The sequence below is a fragment of the Lolium perenne genome, chromosome 2 (assembly GCF_019359855.2).
Source record: "Lolium perenne isolate Kyuss_39 chromosome 2, Kyuss_2.0, whole genome shotgun sequence".
Taxonomy (NCBI): Eukaryota; Viridiplantae; Streptophyta; class Magnoliopsida; order Poales; family Poaceae; genus Lolium; species Lolium perenne.
Window position 1 is genome coordinate 192380951 of NC_067245.2, and position 13374 is coordinate 192394324.

The 13374-nt window shown below is 42.3% G+C and overlaps 1 protein-coding gene across 1 annotated transcript; it reads left to right on the top strand.

Annotated features, from left to right (window-relative positions):
* Positions 1 to 10629: 10629 nt before the first annotated feature.
* On the top strand, positions 10630 to 13374 carry LOC127334234 (probable aldo-keto reductase 2). The gene is made up of 5 exons (XM_051360652.2): positions 10630 to 11023; positions 11132 to 11332; positions 11660 to 11832; positions 11921 to 12023; positions 12790 to 13374. The coding sequence occupies exons 1-5, from the start codon at positions 10790 to 10792 to the stop codon at positions 13126 to 13128; spliced, it is 1050 nt and encodes a 349-aa protein (XP_051216612.1). The 5' UTR covers positions 10630 to 10789; the 3' UTR covers positions 13129 to 13374.

Sequence of the window (13374 nt, forward strand, 5' to 3'; positions counted from 1 at the left end):
CTTGATGATAGTGGTTCATTGGGATCTTTTCTAGATGCTACAATTGCTAGGTCTAGACAAATTGAAAATGCTGAAACTCCTGATGAAAATGCCACTACACCTGTTAATTCACCTGAACTTGATTATTCTAGTGATGATCCTGATGAAGATTATGTGGAGCTTAATGATGATTTTATTAATAGATGCAATGCTACTGATGCAAGAAACATTAAAAAGTTTCTCACACGATATACTGTTAGACATAAGCTATCTCCTGATCCTAAATTTGCCACATCTCCTATATGCATTAAGGATAAAGATTACGATTTTTCTCTTGATCTATCTCATATAGCTATTGTAGAGAAAGCACCCTTTTGTGGTACTGAAAAAGAAAGTGCTGTAGAACACATGAATGAACTTTCTTCTATGAGTAGCTTGTTCTCTGATGATGACAAGATGCGTACTTACTTTGTCATTAAAATTTTTCCTTTCTCATTAAAGGATGATGCTAAAACTTGGTATAATAATTTGCCTCCTGGTTCTATTAAAAGTCCAGCTGATTTGCGTGATGTTTTCTTTCGAAAATACTTTCCTGCTAGTGCTCAACATGCTGCTTTACAGAGAATTTATAGATTTGACCAGGGAGATGAAGAGAAATTGCCTGCGGCATGGGCAAGATTTTGTTCTCTTATCAGAGCTCGACCTGGACATGATTTAGAAAAGAATGATCTACTTGATATATTTTATAGTGGACTAACCATTGAATCTAGAGCATATTTGGATAGTTGTGCTGGTTGTGTTTTCAGGAAAAGAACCCCAGACGAAGCTGAAGATTTATTGGCTAGAATAAGCCGGAATCATTATGATTGGGATACACCTGAACCAACTCCAACGCCAATATTGAAGAAGAGGGGTTTAATTGAATTGAATGATGAAGATATGCGGGAAGCTAAGAAGTCTCTCAAGGAGAAAGGTATTAAATCCGAAGATGTGAAGAATCTACCTCCTATAGAAGATATATGTGAGATAATTCCCCCTTCATCCATGATTGAGGTAAACTCCCTTCAACGCTTTACTAGAGAAGATATTCCGTATTCAAAACCTCCTGCGCAATGCTTAGATGAGTTTGATAATTATATTGTTAAGCAAGAAAATTTTAATATGAGAGTAGAGAATCATCTAATGGAAAATTCTCAAGCTATTAGCAATTTGCATGATATTGTGGAGAGAACCTCCAATGATGTTAAGATGCTTGTTAAACATTTTCAAATGATTCAAACTCAAATTGATCAACTCACTGAAGTGCAAAATGACTTGCTAAATAATAATTCTGAAGAGAAACATGCTTATGAAGTAACAACTAGAGGTGGTGTCTCTACCCAGGATCCTCTATATCCTGAAGGGCATCCCAAAAGAATTGAACAAGATTCTCAACGCATTGAACCTAGTGCTCATTCTAAGAAGAAAAAGAAGAAGAAACATAAAAATGTTGTAGAATCCTCTGAACCTGTTAATGATCCTAATAGTATTTCTATTTCCGATGCTGAAACAGAAAGTGGAAATGAACATGACAATGATAATGATAATGATAAGAATGATGCTTCTGATAAAGAAGAGGTAGAAGATGAACCTGAAAAGCATGCTAAAAATAAAAAGTATACTAAAGAAGATTTTATTGCTAAGAAACATGGTAATGAAAGAGAACCTTGGGTGCAAAAGCAAATGCCTTTTCCTGCTAAGAAACTAAAATCAAAGGAAGAAGAACACTATAATAAATTTTGCGATTGGATGAAACCTTTATTCTTGCAAATCCCTTTGACTGATGCTATTAAATTGCCTCCTTACTCAAAGTATATGAAAGATATTGTTACTAACAAAAGGAAAATCCCCAATGAGGAAATTTCCACTATGCTTGCTAATTACTCTTTCAATGGCAAGGTTCCAAAGAAGTTGGGCGACCCAGGTATACCTACTATTCCTTGTTCTATTAATAATAATTATGTTAAAACTACTCTATGTGACTTGGGAGCCGGTGTTAGTGTTATGCCTTTTTCTCTTTATAAGAGGCTTTATCTAGATAATTTGATACCTACTGATATATCTTTGCAAATGGCTGATAAATCTACTGCTATTCCTGTTGGTATATGTGAGGATGTTCCTGTTCAAGTTACTAATAACTGCTTGATATTAACTGATTTTGTTGTGTTGGAAATGCCTGAAGATGATAATATGTCTATTATTCTTGGGAGACCTTTTCTTAACACCGCAGGGGCTGTTATTGATTGCAATAAAGGAAAGGTTACTTTCAATGTTGATGATAAGGAGCATACCGTCTATTTCCCCAAGAGGATTGATAAAGTATGTGGAGTCAATACTATTTCTAATGTGAGAACTATCAAAATTGGAACTATTGATTGTCCTATATATGAGCCTAAAGAAGGTTATCAAAATCTTATGATTGGATCCATATCAATACAATTCAAGGTAACATGATTGATTTGAGGTTTATTTCTTCTTATTCTATGTAAAAATTATTCGCTAGCAAGACTTGATCAACCTTGTTAACAAATACTTTTTATATGCATAGAGGAGGTAAACACCATCTCTTTCTCCCTCCACTTGTCTTATTTGATGTAGCACTTTTGATTTGCAAAGTTCCTTAGTTAATTAGAGTTTTTAAAAAATTTCCTGGCCAGTAATAATAAACTTAACACCCAGAAATGTGCATTTTTCAAAGTTTTCAAAAATTCACAAAAATTATACAGTTGGTCCTATTTTGCAAAGAGGCACCTGGGAGCACCTGGGGATGACCAGTGGGGCACCCCAGGGGGCCACCCCACCAGCCGGCGCGGCCAAGGAGGGGGGCGCGCCACCCTGTGGTGTGGGCCCCTCCTTGTCCCACTACTTCATCTCTTTCTCCCAGAATCTTCTCTCTCCCGAAAAAACTCGAACCAGCTTTCTCTCACTCACGTTTTTGCTCAAGAGCTCAGGATTTTTCGATCTCTTTGCTCAGCCCAGATTTCTGTCTGAAATTTGGCACATTTGCTCTCCGGTATGTGACTCCTCCGATTATCCAAGTAGAATTTTGTTTGGTTGAGTATATCTTGAATATTTTGCTGCTGTAGGTAACATGTTTAGTGAGCTTGCATGCTTGTTCTAAGTTGTATAAACTAGTTTTGATGCATGATTAGTACTCTAGCAAGTTCCTATAGTAGTTCTCCTTGATTATATGTCACCAAATCAAGTTTTATATCACTTGTTGAAAAATTTCAGAAAAGGAAGATGAAGAAGTTCAACTTTGGAGAATTGTTTCAGAGGGGAACAACCAGCACCGGGAGACCCTCTAGGACCGCCACCCGACTTAGGCGATCCTATAATGAGGATATCATCGCGCCTAGCTTCGCGCCCGAAGAGGACAATGTGACTCCTAATGCTTCATCCTTCCCATGTTATGATTTTCTGACAAATGCAGGGATATTGGATGATTTCTTCACCCTTGTCAATAGGGCGGGCTTAGCCGCCTACGTGGGAGATGAAAGGGAGCAATACTACATGCTCACCAAAATCTTCGTCGAGAGCTTCAAGTTCCATAACAAGCAATATGGGCCGACAGTTGCATTCAGGATTTATGATAATCCTATTACTATGGAATTGGAAACATTTTGTCGTGCATTGGATATTTCCCCTGTAGGTACATCAAGGAGGATTGATGACAACCCCCGGGACCTGTTGGAACTCTATCGAGGGATCACCGATGATGATCGTCGCACCATTCAGCGTGGCAAGATAAGGAACATCCAACTCCCTGCCATTAAATATTTTGCATATTACATTGCTACTAGCATTCTTGGTAGGGAGAACACTAGCAATATTTCTAGCTATCATCTTGCTTTCTTGAATGCTGCACTTACTGGACGGACATCTTATCATCTTGGTTCTCTTATTGCTCGCCGCCTGTCTAACAGGGGGCCTATTTTTGGAGGAACTATTGCACTGCGCATTTTAACACATTTAAGACTTCCTCTTGATTCTAATGATATGCCATTAACCCCTAGGAGACTTGATATTGCTGCTATGAAAAGCCATCATTTTGTTACCACCGATTCCACTTTGGATAATATGGTCTATAGAATGTTGTTTGCTGATGGGGATGAGAAGGAAATCCCTCTTCCCCAGCCAGGTTTGTTCAGTATTGACAGGCAACCATGGTCGCGCACTAAGGAGGAGGTGGATGAACATATGAAGATATAAGACTTCCACCAGCAGCATGACTCCGAGGATGCCGAGCCCTCCTACGACTACACCGTCACGTATCCGGGTGCTTCTTCTAGCACATACCCGGAATATGATCCATCTTCGTCGTACTACGGAGATACTACCTCATGGCCTCGATGGGATTGAACTCCACTTAGGACAAAAGCCTAAGCTTGGGGGGAGGTATACCGGCATCACTCATTCTTTGCATATTATGATTGCTGGATACTTGTACATACTTGTTTAGTTTGTTTGAGTGGTTTTCTAATGAGAGGGAGATGATATTTGGGGAAGTGCTGCCTGAAAACAGATTCTGGACTGTTACCGAAAAAATTCTCAAAAATAGCCAGAAGAGTATTTTGCGAAGCCAATTTTTTTACATGTTCCCCAGGTTGTTATCTAACTTTCATTAGTTGAACACTTTTCGATTTGAGCATTGGAAGAATTTATTAAAAATCGGGTACTGTACTGCTGTCAAGTTTGACGAATTTCTGCTGCTTTGTGTTTATGTGACTTTTCTAGTTTGGTATTTCTTATTTTTTGCTTTGTTTCTTTCCCAAAACACAAAAAGACCAAAAATATTTCTGTTGTTTCTCTTTATAATTTGTTTGCTTTGGTTTCTTGCATTTGTTTCGCTTTATTTGCTATTGCTAGTTTGCTACAAGAAAACCCAAAAAGATTTTGCTTTGTTTGTTTGTTTTCCTTTGTTCTTGGTTCCAATTCGAAAACACCAAAAATATTTACTGTTCTTCTTTGGCTTGTGAAGTTCATCTTGAGTTCAATGGTCTTCGGTGGCTGGAGCGTGGTTTTCATTTCATATTATCCAAGCTACACAAGTGAAAGGCAATAATGACGATCTACGACAATTGGATTGTGGTGAGAGGCTGGTATGAACTCTATTTATTTTCATTTTTGTACATATACTCATCCATGTGAGCATGCTTAGTTGGTTCATGTGAGGTATATGTCATTTGAGAAAAGTCTAGTAGTTCATCTCTCATGTTTAGCTCCAATTTATTAATATGAGTAGCATGTCATGGATGTTTGCTTGCATTGTTTTATTCATAAGTAGGTATGGCATTGTGGTATCCTCCTCTGAATAATTCATTTATATCGACTTGGCACATGCTCACGCATGCATATGACTGAACAAAAAGTCAATTAAGCCTCGATGATTTATATTGCTTCAGAGTTCTTGTATCACTTTTATGCCCCTGTTAATTTATTTTGCCGCAAGCATGATTATGACAGTTACTGCTCTCTTGATTTGTCACTCCCTAGTCTTTTGCTAGCCTTCACTTGTACTGAGCGGGAACGCTGCTCGTGCTTCCAAACACCTGAAAACCAAGTTGTTCCAAAGTGTCCACCATAAATACCTATGCATGGCATTTCAAACCATTCCAAGTAAATTCTCATGCGCTACCTTTAAAACCTTCAAAATGCTTCTCAATTTGTGTTAATGTTTCATAGCTCATGAGGAAGTATGTGGTGTTTAACTTTCAACCTTGTCATTTAATCTTGACGGACTTTCATATGGACTAGTGGCACATCCGCTTATCCAATAATTTTGCAAAAAGAGCTGGCAATGGGGTTCCCAGCCCCGATTAATCAAACTTCATTAATAATTCTCTTCACATGTTTTGCTCTGATTCATCAGTAAGCAACTTAATTTTGCAAATAGACACTCCTCCATGGTATGTGATTGATGGAAGGCACCCGAGGATTCGGTTAGCCATGGCTTGTGTAAGCAAAGGTTGGGGGGAGTGTCACTCATAATAAAACTAAAATACGTGTGTAAACAAAAGAGAAGAGGGATGATCTACCTTGCTGGTAGAGATAACGTCCTTCATGGGAGCCGCTCTTGAAAGTCCGGTTGGCAAGGTAGTTAGTATACCCATTACCATTCGTTGACAACAACAAACACCTCTCAAAATAATTTTACTCCTGATTTTAAAAAATGAAAAGCTCTAGCGCATGTTAATCCCTGCTTCCCTCTGCGAAGGGTCAATCTTTTACTTTTATGTTGTGTCTCCATTCTTTCTTTGAGCACTATCTTGAGAGCACAACTATCATTCTTAGTATAATATGCTTGTCTCAAAATATGATTGATTGTGGTATAACTTTGATGCTTTTATCTTTGACAATCACTACTTCTAGTCTTTCTATGAACTCCAGAGGTGCCTGGGCATTTATGTTTTGCCGATCAAATACGGGCAAGCGAGATACCACTTTATCATACTCTCTTATGAACATTGCAATCCTGCTTATATACATGATTCATGATGCTTATTATTAATTGTTGGTACCTCTCCATGATTGACATAGCTGTTAGATGATCTTATTTGCATGCATCTCATTATGAACTGCCTAAGTATTAGCCATAGCATGAGAATATATACATCATATGAGAAAATGTGTTCGTGAAAGTTCTTTTATCGCTCAGTTGTTAACTGAATTGCTTGAGGACAAGCAATAAGCTAAGCTTGGGGGGAGTTGATACGTCCAAAACATATCTACTTTCCCGAACACTTTTGCTATTGTTTTGCCTCTAATTTGTGTATTTTGGATGCATCTAACACGGACTAACGCTGTTTTCAGCAGAACTGTTCTGGTGTCTCGTTTTTGTGCAGAAATCCAACTTTCAGGAAAATCCTCGGAATTTTTGCAGAAGGCCCTATTTTCCCAAAATATTGGCGGAGCCAGAAGGACAAGTCAGGTGGAGGCCCGAGGGCCCCACACCATAGGGCGGCGCGGCCCAGGGGGGCCCGCGCGGCCCTGTGGTGTGGCCCCCTCGGCCGGCCTCCGACGCCCTCCTTCGGACTATTTATTGCCTTCGACCTAAAAACGCACGGGGAGAAGTCGAAGTCGCCAGAAAGCCTCCAGAACGCCGCCACATCGCGAAACTCCGTCGCGGGAGCCGGGTCTCCGTTTCGGCACTCCGCCGGGACGGGGAATTGGAGGAGATCATCGCCATCATCACCACCGACGCCTCTCCATCAACCAGCCATGCTTCCCCCATCCATGTGTGAGTAATTCCCCCGCTGTAGGCCGAAGGGGATGGTAGGGATTGGATGAGATTGGTCATGTAATAGCATAAGATTGTTAGGGCATAGTGCCTAGTGTCCGTAATTGGTACTTTGATGATATTGTTGCAACTTGTTATGCTTAATGCTTGTCACTAGGGCCCGAGTGCCATGATCTCAGATCTGAACATGTTATTGTTTCATCATGATATTCATTGTTTTATGATCTTACCTGCAAGTTGTATACACATGTCGCTGTCCGGAACCAATGGCCCCGAAGTGACAAGAATTGGGACAACCGGAGGGGATGGTAGTGACGTGAGGATCACATGTGTTCACGGAGTGTTAATGCTTTGCTCCGGTACTCTATTAGAAGGAGTACCTTAATATCCAGTAGATTCCCTTGAGGCCCGGCTGCCACCGGCTGGTAGGACAAAAGATGTTGTGCAAGTTTCTCATTGCGAGCACGTACGACTATAATTGGAACACATGCCTATTGATTGCTTTGTACTTGGACACCGTTTTATTATTATCTGCAAATGCCCTGCTATGATTGTTACATGAGTTTCTCTCATCCATGCAACGCCCGTCATCCGTCCCCGTGCCTACAGTATTTTAATCCTGCTGTTTACTATAATCATTACTGCTGTCTCTGTTACTCTGTTGCTGTTATTTCACTACTGCTACTGCTATAAAACTGTTACTACTGATAAACTCTTTCGAGCAAGTCTGTTTCCAGGTGCAGCTGAATTGACAACTCCGCTGTTAAGGCCTCCAAGTATTCTTTGTCTCCCCTTGTGTCGAATCAATAAATTGGGATTTACTTCCCGCGAAGACTGCTGCGATCCCCTATACTTGTGGGTCATCAAGGGGATATAGTGGAGATTTAATGCCACAGCAGTTTCCGAGGAAGTGGTGCCAAAAAACTGTCAAATCTTGCAGAGAAGTTGAGAAGGCAAGACATCATGATGAAGGATACTGCGACGGTTCTGCTCTGCCACGACATGACCCGACGAAGAAAAAAAAAGGGGTGGTTTTGGAATTATCATTGCCAAAACCAGGGGGGCATGTGTTATCACCAGATTTTAACCAAATCAGAGGTGGGCCGTGATTGAGATGGGCTTGGAGAATATACACGGAAAATATGCATGAATCGGCCTTGTACTAGAGTTTGGGCTAAATTGCCCGTGTATCTATAAATATAGTAGGATACGTGTCGGTTAGGATTAAAAGGTAGAGTTTAGCTCGTACACGGTTGGGATTATTCCCACGATAGAGAGTCTACGGACTATAAATATGTATCTAGGGTTATTGAGAAAAGAGGACGATCACGTTCACAACAAATCAATCTAGGCGCATCGCTACCCCTTGTTTCGAGGGTTTCTTCCGGGTAAGCACCATGCTGCCTACATCGCATCTCGCGATCTAGGCAGTATTGAGTTTATTCGTTGTTCATGCGTTGCTCGTGCTGAAGCCTTGTTGATGGCGAGCAACGTAGTTATCATAGATGTGTTAGGGTTAGCATTGTTTTACCTTGATATATGCTTTTATCTATGCTATCCCTAGACATCTAGCTGCCTTTACACCTATCTTAGGTGTAAGGGCAGCACCTTGCTTGATCTTTGTTTAGTAGATCCGATCCGTTATGATTGCTCCTTGTTCTTCAAGGATTAGTTTGATATCTACATAGTTAGGCCTTGCAAACGGGTTGAATGATCCAGTAGTGCGTAAGGTGTAATTTACCGATCCTAGGGAGGATGTTCCAGGAATCAACTCCACGTTGGTTTTTAGGCCTTGCCTAGGGTTGGTTTGTTATCATCTTTCGTGTCTGCCAGGCTCAATTACGTGTAGGACGTTCCGGTTATGTGGTGAAAACCCTAAATCGTCGTAGATCGTTTTAACTCAATATTGATCAAGCAGGACCACCATGTTATCGTAGATCTCATACGAATCATGGGTGGATCGGCTCCTTGAGCCGATTCACAGGACAACCTGAGAGCCGATCGAGGCTCGTATTTAATGTTTACGTGTATGCCATGCAGGAAACTAGCCGAAGCAATCCATCACCTTCCTGACCAGGTATAGGTCAGGTGGCACGCCCTTGCACCAGCATCGGACGTGCGTGCCGGAGCATTGCGGGCCATCGCCCGAGGGACCAGGGCCCACCAGAAGTCCTGGGAGCCTCCCGGCTCTACGTGTTGCCCGTCGCTACTCGCCGGTGGGTTTTGGTGGTCAACACTACCGTAGTAACGAATCTTCAAGGGCTCAAGAACCTGCAAGCACACACAAACACATAATATTATGCCATATCCAAGGGAATAAAACAAGTAGTGCTAACAAAAAAAATATTAGTACCTGCCCTAGGTCCGCCTTATAATAGGCCCGGTGATGCCTGTCATAGTAATCATTGAGGAGCCACACCATCCTACAGTTTTTCCGCATATGCACACATTAAGAATTACCATAATATCATCATACATGTTCTAAATTTTGGGTTTCCTAACAAATATGATACATATATGACAATATGGACTCCAACACATACATAAGAATATCTAGGGTTCCAACACATACACACATACATGGGAATATGGATACATACATATCTAGGATTCCAACACATACACACATTCATGGAAATTTGATGTCTAGGATTCCAACACTTGGGTTCCAACACATACATACATGAGGATATGGATTTCAACACATACATGAGAATATGGATTTCAATATCTAAAATTTCATATCTTGCTTCCATGTCTAAATTGAATTAAATCCGAGCAAATCTTGCATGAATCGAAGGGTAATACATTGAGGAATGGATGAGGATCGAAATGGTCGGCCAGATCCGACAAATCCGTGGTGGATTTGGTAGGGGGTGGAGGAGAGGCGGCCGACAACGGCAGTTGCGGTCGAAACAGAGAGGAAGAGAAAGAAGAGAAGAAGGCCCGGGTCGGGCTGGGGCGGCTTGGGCGCCACACATAACAGGATGTGTGGCGCCCTTCCGAGCGACACCATACATTTAAAGTGTGGCGTCCGTGGAAGCGGCGCCACACGCCCTGCCACGTCGGCTGGTTAACGGCGCGCAGTGTCGACTGTGGCACGCCGACCAAGATCTGTGGCGCCGTTCGCATGGACAGTGTGGCGCCGCTCGGAAGGGCGCCACAAAAAAGGGTTAGGCCAGTAAAATAGTTTATCCAGAAGGCTTTTTCTTTGCCAAAAAGTCATTTTTGTCAAAATCGCCCAAACTTATCTACCAGTAAGTTAACTTTTCAATCCGGAAAACACCCGACATTTCAAAGGCTCTCCCTATAAAAAAAAGTAAACAAAACAGTCAAGCTTGAGCTTATCTGGTTCCCATGTGTCCCATGTCAACGGTGAAGCTGCCGCCACCAACCCACTCACGCCATCAATAGATTAAAGCTTCGACAACGCCTAGCTAGCTACTCCCCGTCCCGCCATACCAAATCTCAGTGACCCAACCGATCCGGCCACACCCAACAGCAGCCGGTGCACCACCTTGCCTGCCGGCCATGGCTGCTGCTCCTGTCACTGTCACCGTTGTGCCACGCTTGAAGCTGGGTTCTCAGGGGATGGAGGTCTCGGCGCAGGGCCTCGGCTGCATGGGCATGTCCGCCATCTACGGCCCGGCCGAGCCCGAGCCAGACATGGTCGCGCTCATCCACCACGCCGTCGCCGCCGGCGTCACCCTGCTCGACTCCTCCGACATCTACGGGCCGCACACCAACGAGATCCTCCTCGGCAAGGTCAGTTCTAACTTCTGGACTCTAAAGTAGCTTAATACTAGTGCCATCTTCACCTTTTTCGCTTTATGGACGTGTGGTGAAGGTGCTCGATGTGCTTGTATGTGACAGGCGCTGCAAGGCGGTGTGAGGGAGAAGGTGGATCTGGCCACCAAGTTCGGCCTCTCGTTTGCCGACGGCAAGCGGGAGATCCGTGGCGATCCGGCGTATGTGCGGGCGGCGTGCGAGGGCAGCCTTAAGCGGCTCGGCGTCGATTGCATTGATCTCTACTACCAGCACCGCATAGATACCAGGGTGCCTATCGAGGTCACGGTGAGTATTATAGTGTAATTGGTTTCTTGGTTTCTTTGTGCTTTTGGAGTGGTTTTAGTGTTTGTTGTGGTGGTAATTTTTTTTTAAATGGTGTTGTGGTGGTAATGATTATGGATACACATACAAGTGGAGATGGTAGGTGAGAGGTCAATCTACTACTTAAACATAGAGAGGGATGGGGGTTGGTGTCTTAAGTGACTATCTTTTATCTCCACACTCAGCTGCCAGGCGCCTTGTATTCTCACCCTTGTCTTTGTATGCTGTTATAATGTGAGCCATGCATTCATTTTTAATATTGCAAACTAAATTTATATCCACCTTATTAAGATTGGAGAGCTCAAGAAGCTAGTCGAAGAAGGAAAGATCAAATACATCGGATTATCCGAAGCTTCTGCATCAACAATCAGAAGGGCTCATGCTGTTCATCCTATCACTGCAGTTCAGTTGGAGTGGTCACTATGGACTAGAGACGTGGAAGAAGATATAATTCCAACTTGCAGGTATTGTATAAAAACCACGCCATGTAGTTTGTTGAAAAATTCATACGCTTTATTTACTGAAATGTCTTTTTTTTCTTGACAATTTCAGAGAACTTGGAATTGGAATTGTAGCTTACAGCCCACTTGGCAGAGGGTTCTTCTCTAAAGGATCAAAACTGGTTGACTCGCTATCAGACCAGGACTTCCGCAGAGTGAGTTTCATGTCATTATTGTTATTCTTGTAGCTTCATGAACTAACCACTAGAACCAAAAGACTGAACTTAATGGATAGAAGGCGGGCAATCCACATATACTCACTGGCGGACCTACGCTGAAACAAAACCATGCCATTGCCCGCCCTGCCCCAAATCATTTTCTCCTTTATCAATCGATTATCTAGCACTAAAACTCCATTAATTCTGTCCAAACTCACTGCTCCTTTTTGTTTTCTCATCAAAAAAATATGATTTGGCCCGCCAAGGTTTCTTGTCAAGCTCCACCACTGCATATATTGTAAAACCCCCTCCCACGTGTGACTCAATGATGCCTAGACGCGAATAGAATCTCACGTAAGACATTGAGGCCTATACGTGGACACATATAGAGGGGAAGAGTAATTTAATAAATTTGAATTGCGAAAGCCGAGATTTTAACCCAAGACCTCTTATACTATATCATTTAATTCTTTGTTGTCTGTTAGAAGGCACACAATCAGCCATCATTTTTTTTGAAATGGGGTAGCCCCGGCCTCTGCAAATCTGCCATCATCTTTTTTTTTCTCTTCGAAATGGGGTAGCCCTGGCCTCTGCAAATCTGCCATCAGCTGACTTATTAGGTTTATCTTTTGTCGAAATGGTCATCTTTCCACTAAACGATTTTTTTAAAAACTATGCTTGAATGTGTTGTCAATTTCTTACTAGAAAAAGGAAATGGAACTTCTACGACCAGTTGGTTATTCACCGAGGACTTATTTTGCAGAATTTGCCCAGATTTCAACCACAGAATCTTGAGAAGAATGACCAGATATTTAAGCATGTTAACGCAATGGCAACAAGAAAAGGGTGCACACCATCACAACTTGCATTGGCCTGGGTTCATCATCAGGGGATCGATGTTTGCCCCATACCTGGCACAACAAAAATCGAGAATTTCAACCAGAACGTGGGAGCGCTATCTGTGAAGCTCACACCAGAGGAGATGGCCGAACTCGAGTCCTACGCCAGTGCAGGTGATGTCCAGGGTGACCGGTATGCTGGAGTGGCGAGTACTTGGAAAGATTCTGAGACCCCTCCATTGTCATCCTGGAAGGCTGAGTAGACATTTTCATTTTCTTCAATGAGACTACAGGAGTCCCCGATTCAAACAAATAAAAGAAGAGCCTTATCGTATTCATATTTTGTGACTGCCAATTAGAGTTGGACATGCATTACTGTGCATGCCAGTCTGTGAACCGAACTGAGCTGTGATTTTGTGTGTGTATTGTATGTCTTTGTTCTCGGTATATGTACAATTAGTACGTTGAATAAGCTTCTGAGCTCTACTGCCCCATAAGGCCCTCTTTCA